Genomic DNA, 7,156 nt, shown 5'->3' with positions numbered 1-7,156 from the left:
CTCTATATATATTTGCGCTTTTTTTTCATTTTTTCTTTTTGAATTGTGGCAATGTGTGTAGATTTGAGAATAAATGTGCCATCCAAGGATTAAATGGTAGATAAAGACAAACTGTACAAAGTGAATATATGGCACTGTACATCCTGTTAGTATCATGTCATCATCATTGTCCATAGTTCGTGGGGAACACTTCACCTTTTTATTGTACATCTCATGGTTAGGTGACACTTATGAGTAGCTGATAAATGGTCATTCATTTCATCTCTTAGGGGTTAAAAGCAATTTCTTCTGTCGAGACTTGTGTAATAATTTTATTACCAGTAATTTTTAAAAAAACATAGTATTTGTATTACTTGTATTTTTTTATTTTTTATTATTGTTTATTATTATGATTATTCTGAAATTGTTTTGTCAAGATTCTCCGTAAACGTTAAGATTTATTTTGTTCTATATACAGGAAACTTTTTAAGAGGCATCTTCATTTTATAGGGACTTCATCTCATATTCCATTTTGAAGGTTTGAAAACATTGTAATTGTATAAATAAATGCCATATTTTGAAGAGTTTTTTTTTTAAACCCTTATAATTTTCAACATTTATTTTGAAAGTTGAATAAAAATGAAAATAAAAACCACATATAAAATTTCAATTTTTATTATAACATGGAATATTCACATTAGAATATATACAAAACTGTTATTTACACAAGTATCATGGCATTCTGTATCCTCTTGCACACGTAAGGGACAACACACCCTCTCAATGGGGTAAGTTAATTAAAACACTATTTTTGTTTCCAGATGGTGGAAAGAGTATTTTTAGTTGGATACAAAAACCACTTTTTATCCCTTACACATACAGTTGTGACACAAACAGGTTTCCCATTTGAACTAGGTTGTCAGCAGGCTCTTTTTTTCCTTAAAAAATGAATTATCACTTTTTTTTTTAGTGATTTACCTCATATAATTAACTGAAACTGAGGATATCTATATAAGTATGAATATAAACACTTTTTTTAAGAAAAATATAATTTGTTCAATACCAAGATACAGAGCAGAGTAAGAGTTGAATTTTCATTAAATCTAGACCTCTTATCCTTGCAAGTACTACATTCTTGAGATGAAAAGAAAGAAATCTGGCCCAATAAATTGTGATCATGCTAAAATGACACTGGCAAGGCACTGGTTTAGCCAGAAAACAGAACAAAGACTTTTACAATAGTAAAAGATCGATATTCATACATTTCATTTTCAGCACATACATTCTGCTAAAACAACCTAGTACGTTTGAGCAGGGTTCTCTGTCGAATACCAGACACGAGCCTATGAACAAAAAGAATTGCCAACTCATGAAACTTGCTTTCAATTTGGTTTCTCATATCTATCCTCCCCACCACAATCAAGCAACCGTCATAACTCGCCAAATGCTAACCCAACATCAATGGGCCTGGACTTTGAATTCCATGCAAAGAAATAAATACTGATACCTAAAACAAACTTATATGTACACAATCACATTATCAGGGGAGCGCAACTATGCTATTCCATCAATTACTTTCTTGTTCAACATCTGTACTCTATTTTCTACACATTTAAGACTAGCATTGGGAATGCAAAAAAAAAAAAAAAGTAAATCTAGCAATACAATATTAAGGAGTGAGTGCATAAGATACAAATGGTATAACAAAATGAATATAAAATGCCAATTTCTACAAGAAATGAATCCATCCCAACACTACTATTGCGTGATCCCCTGAAAAGATCAATGCCAACACTTCCTTTAATCAGTCAGAAGTCGTGAACGCTACAAGGCGAACGGCCTGCCACGACTTTGTCATCTTGTACGCTGGAAACGGAAGATGTGGGGAAGATTTGACACATGGCGTTACCTATTAACAGCACTGCGAATGATCAGAAACGCTCAACTTGAAGTTGCACAAAGACTGCGTCTTCATGCACATAGCATCAGCAGTACAACAGCAGTCCAATAGCTCATATTTCCCTTGCTCTGTTTAGAAAAATATGCCTTACTAAACCGCGTGTCGTCATTGGTGTAACTGATCATTTCGCAAGACAGATTTTTATGCAATATGCTTTGCACACACATTCATACAGTAGAATCATACACACCAATTAAGAAAAGGGTTTCATACCCTTTACCCTTCACTCTATACAGTAGACTCTGTTGCTGCAATGTTACTTCGCTGCGTTTTACAGCTGGAGTACCTTTAGCTTGTGTTCACAATGCAATACCAAGATGAAAAGAAAGCAGAGTATAAATAGCTCACGTAAGTTGCAGAGCTATTATGATTATGTTAAAATAACCGGTCACTTTTACATACAAATAAAAGCTCACTACCAATGAATTGCATTGCTTCAAGAAACTGCTAAAGTATAACACTGCTAAACAAGATTTGTGCTATGTTTACCAACTAGGTCTACCATATATCTGAAATAACTGCTGTTACATAACTGTGAAAAGATACTTGAAAAGCAAATGCTAAGTTGAGACTAAAGCATTAATTCTAGAGTAGTGAAGATTTTAAAAGTCTGTCGTAATATCAAGGAAATTCCTCCACAAACCGTTTGGCTCTCTTCCCACCACACCATAAAGCTCGCTTCTGCACACCAAAGACAGGCTAGTTTAATTGCAGACAATTTCCTGAAAATATTACATAGTATACAGCAGTTTCTTTCATTTTTGAAGTATGTATTTATACACACACAGAAGACGACACTTACTCCCTATTGTTTAATATTGTACTTTACTTGCCACTGATAGAAAATATTTAAAAATTACATACATGAAAGAGGTAAAGATATTTTTTGTCTTGCCATTGATCCAAATATAGGATAATGCTATAGGATCCCTAAAAGAATATCTTTCAAGAAGTATGCATCTTCAAGCCTGCAAATCTACAAAGCTATTCTTTACACCTTGTCTCTGGGGCCACCAGGCCATGCCTCGCAGCACGCCACGAGAACCCTTATGATATGGAACACTCTTAACTAACGCATATTTACTGAAGCCTACAAGCCTTGAAGATGCAAGTTATCACAGATTTTCAACCGTGCCCATGACTATGAACGAGCACACTCCGAGACTTTGTCCTGCTATGTTGCCTAGCTGGAATCCATGAAAAATACCTAAAGCTTCACTTTCTTTCTTAAGACTAGGGAACAAGGGGCCTTGCTGCTTCGCCCAGTTTTCAATTACAATATGCACAAATATCCCTACCGGTCAGAAGATGTATGCTTGTTTCTATATGGAAAGCATCTTATAAAACGTTCTATTTGGACAAAATCTCAAAATATAAAGGACAGCCTTTCCATAGCATAACAGAATAATTATACAGTATACGAACGGCCCAAAAGGCATGGAAAGCACCACCACCATCGTCGTGTTCTGGATGCACCGAGCCGCTCCACCCTCACGCTCGGTTATGTTGATCTCAAACATTTTAGGGTTGCAAATGAACATATCTGTGAATACCTGTGATACCTTAGTCACTTTTGTAGGTGTTATAAAACTACGAATTACAATTGCAAACTCTTCTGGTTCCGAAAGTCATGCAGACATGTTATACAAATGGCAGTTTGTTGCAAGATTCAGTTCCTCGTGGAAACGGGATCAACTTTCAGGCAAAATGAAAATGAATACTTGGAGCAATCTGATAGATCTCAAGTGAGGGCATAATGCAATGAATGCACGTCGGGGCATCAACGATAACGGTAATAATAAAAAAATAAAAAGAAGAAGCCCGCTGCTGTTTTTCTGGGCGACCCGCGGTTGACGGCGGGCGGCCGGAGAGGTAAACGTTGAAAGTGCTCGGAGCTCTACAGGCCGAAGAGACTGGGCGTGTGAGTCGCCGTGGTGGAGCTCGCCTTCGGAGACTGCGAGCGGTGGCTCGGCGATTGCAAGAACATGGTGGGGACGGTGTGGTCGGTGGGGTCTCTGAGCGGGTGGTCGCGGGGGGGCCGGGTGAGCCACGGGTGCGACAGGACGTCCTGCACCGCCAGGCGTCGGGCCGGGTCGCGCCGGAGCAGGGCCGTGATGAGGTGGCGGGCGCGGGAGCTCACCCACTCGGGCACCTTGAACTCCCCGCACCGGATCTTGGCGAACAGCGACGACGTGTCCGAGTCATGGAATGGATACCTGGCGGGGAGAGAAAGGGTCACAGCGTTAGATCGGCGGCCGCGCTCGCTCCTCTCATTGCAACAAACTATCTCGTTCATTCAGTCCGGTGAGCAACATCATTCACAAAGCCACAAGTCCTCACCTGCCGACGAGCATAGTGTAGAGCATGACGCCCAGGCCCCACATGTCGGCGGCGCGGCCCGAGTACGAGGACGACGTGAGGATCTCTGGCGCGACGTAGGCCGGGCACCCGTGCTTGTCCTGCAGCCAGTCCTCGTCGCCCACCAGGACGCTGTCTTCTAGGCTCTCGAGACACACTTGCTGTCTGTCGGGGGAAAGAAAGGGTTAGATTTCCATGAAATAGGATTTCCTAGCAGAGATATTGCCTCCTTCACTTGACTACTAAAATAATAAAATGGTTCCATTAAATGTTAGTTTCATTTGACTGATAAAAGAAAGCCAAATGATTTTGGTGTGCAAACAAGTTCCATCATTGCGTGCTGGTTGAATATAAATTTACATCTACATATTTAATCTGATTTGATGTGCTAGACATTACTAATCCAACAGCATTTAATTTATATAGGTATAGCGTAGGTCAATAATTCTCTAAATAGGTATTTTGGATAAAATAATTTAGAACAATAATGCAAAACTGCACACACAAACACACACACACACACACACACACACACACACACACACACACACACGCACGCACGCACACGCATAAAACGTGCCCCATCTTCTTCCAGAAAGCAAATCGGCTGTGTAGAGTGCGGCCGCCCTTGTGTCCGGCGCCTCCACTCGCGTCATACAAGTCAACCCATGACACACCTTCAAACATTTCTAAGGCAGACAGACAGGCAGACAGACGGACAGACGGACAGACCCTCGGAATTTGAAAGCTACTCATAAAAAACTACAACATACCGGTCTACAAATGTCATCCGGTTCATGTGAAGAGACAAAGTATTTTCTCATTTGCGTTTTTGGGTAATATTCTGCAAATCGCTCTGCACTGCGGGGAATTCGTTAAACACCCGCCTAGGAGGAGACGGAGGAGGAGAAGAGGAAATGGGAGACGAGATGGGAAGGGAAGAGGAAGAGGAAGAGGAAGAGGAAGAGGAAGAGAAAGGGAGATAGGAGAAGGAAAGAGTGGATGAAAACGGAGAGAAAGTATCAACTAAAAACCGAAGGATAAATCACAAAAGGAAAAACACGAAGTAGTGAAAAGACGCAAGAAGATCCAGAGGGACCCCCCCCCTCCCTCTAACCCATCAACACAAATAAATCTCAAGAAACAAATGAAAAATCTAAAAGACAATCCCCCCGAAGGACTCCCACCCCGAAGGCAGACGTCGACGCATCTCAGGAATCGCCTTAGCACACCCGCCTTTCCTTTCACGTGTTACAATACAAGGGGCTGCCGAGGCATTTCCTTTGGGGAAACGAATCTCGCGTATTTGTCAACATCTTTGCCTTTACCCAACAACTTAATAACAAAAGGGGGGGGGGGCGGAGGCAGGAGAGGGAGAGGGGAGAGCAGGGAGGGAAGGGAGGGAAGGGATGGAGGGAGAGGGGAGAGCGGGGAGGGAAGGGAGGGAGGGAGAGAGAAAGAGTGACATTAGATATATGGATGGATAGATAGAAAGAGAGAGACACAACAGCCGCGTCTGTTTACTGGGATGACTACCGTAGCGCGACGTTCATCATCACCTTCATCACTAATTAAGCTGCTAGCAACAACAACAAGAACAACAACAACAACAACAAGGCAACCACGCGTCCGTGCGCTGGGCCGCCGAGCGCAACAGCTCCTGCGCCAGAGCACCGAGGATTGTGATGCATTTCCTTCCAATTTCTCAAGCTGTTGATCAACTCGAGAACAAAGGCAGAATGAGGGGCGGCGCCTGGGGGGGAGGGGGGGTTCTGGCGCTAGAAGCTGTTATTTAAATATCTATCTATTCATCTTTATGGCTTAATGGCATCATTATTATTGTTCTTCTGATTGCTCTTCTTGTTGTTATGATCATTATTGTTATCATCGGTACTATAATCATAATCATTATTCGTCCCACGCTCCTAGTAAAAGACATCCCCCCCCCCCCGACTCCTCTCCTTTTCCTCCTCCTCCAGAATCGAAGTATTTCCTCGAGTGTGGGGCGTCGTGAGTGCGTGTTCTCCTTAGGGAAGAACGCACATGTCCAAATAAGGCACGGTGGAGGGAAACAAGAAGAAGAGAAGAAAAAAAGAAGAAGAAGAAGAAAAAAAATTGAACATCCGAATCACGCAATACGTCAACATCCGCATCGTGGGGGGTAGGGGGGGGGTGTAAGGTAGGCGGTAATGTAGAGGTGGGGGGGTGGGTGGGGGGCTGAGCGCCGTGTCGCAACGTGACGTCACCTTGGCAGGGTGGCCGTGACATCCATATGCTGCGTAATGGCAACGGTTATGTGTTGCAAATTTCCCACTGCCACAATCCCCCTCCCCCCTCCCCCCGCCCCCCTCAAAATGCGTCCAGCGGAACCACAGCGCTGATCCCTGGCGGCCATTTCTAGGTTACGGCGGCGAGTTTCTCATCCGAGCGGCGCGGCGGCGCGCGTGCAGCTCAGGGGAGGCCTGGCGTTGGCGGTCCGCGCGCCGCAACTAGGCAGCGGATCAGCGTTTCCATGTCGTTAGCGCTGTCGCCTTGCGTCATTACTCTAGTCATCTTTGTGATGATCATCAGCATTATACTCATTATTCTCATCATCACTATCCTTATCATTATCGGTATCATCATCATTATTTTGTCCTCATCACGAAATCATGAAGCAACCAATAGATGAGCCAAATAACCAAAGTTAACACGTGGCACTTGGCACTACTGCCAGCCCACCCACGTCCATAAGCAATAACAACAACAATAACATTAATCACACACAATAACAATCCACAAGCCACCGACTCCCCCCTCCCCCCCTGTCACCACACACCCTCCCTTTCTGATGTGCTGACTTCCCCTCCCCTCCCTTCC

At 43.1% G+C, this 7,156-nt stretch overlaps 2 protein-coding genes across 6 annotated transcripts in view; one reads left to right on the top strand and one right to left on the bottom strand.

Annotated features, from left to right (window-relative positions):
* The window catches only part of LOC122249716 (uncharacterized), a 31,316-nt gene extending 30,755 nt beyond the window's left edge, over positions 1-561 (top strand). For all 4 annotated transcript variants that reach the window (XM_043010823.2, XM_043010822.2, XM_086533108.1 and 1 more), the window contains one exon: positions 1-561. This exon is cut by the window's left edge and continues 957 nt beyond it. The gene's annotated coding sequence lies outside the window, so the exon portion shown is untranslated.
* Positions 562-638: 77 nt separating this feature from the next.
* Positions 639-7,156, bottom strand: part of trbl (tribbles pseudokinase 2) — a 77,104-nt gene continuing 70,586 nt past the window's right edge. For both annotated transcript variants that reach the window (XM_043010825.2, XM_043010826.2), the window contains exons 4-5: positions 4,280-4,462; positions 639-4,155 (exon numbers count right to left, since the gene is read on the bottom strand). In XM_043010825.2, the coding sequence (XP_042866759.1) occupies positions 3,837-4,155; positions 4,280-4,462 (502 nt within the window). In that variant the 3' untranslated portion in view covers positions 639-3,836. The remainder of the gene's footprint in view (positions 4,156-4,279; positions 4,463-7,156) is intronic.

The sequence above is a fragment of the Penaeus japonicus genome, unplaced genomic scaffold (genome assembly GCF_977035675.1).
Source record: "Penaeus japonicus unplaced genomic scaffold, GWHDUDI00000001_assembly GWHDUDI00000038, whole genome shotgun sequence".
Taxonomy (NCBI): domain Eukaryota; kingdom Metazoa; phylum Arthropoda; class Malacostraca; order Decapoda; family Penaeidae; genus Penaeus; species Penaeus japonicus.
Note: the sequence above shows the minus strand (reverse complement) of the source record. Positions and strands in the feature narration are given on the sequence as shown.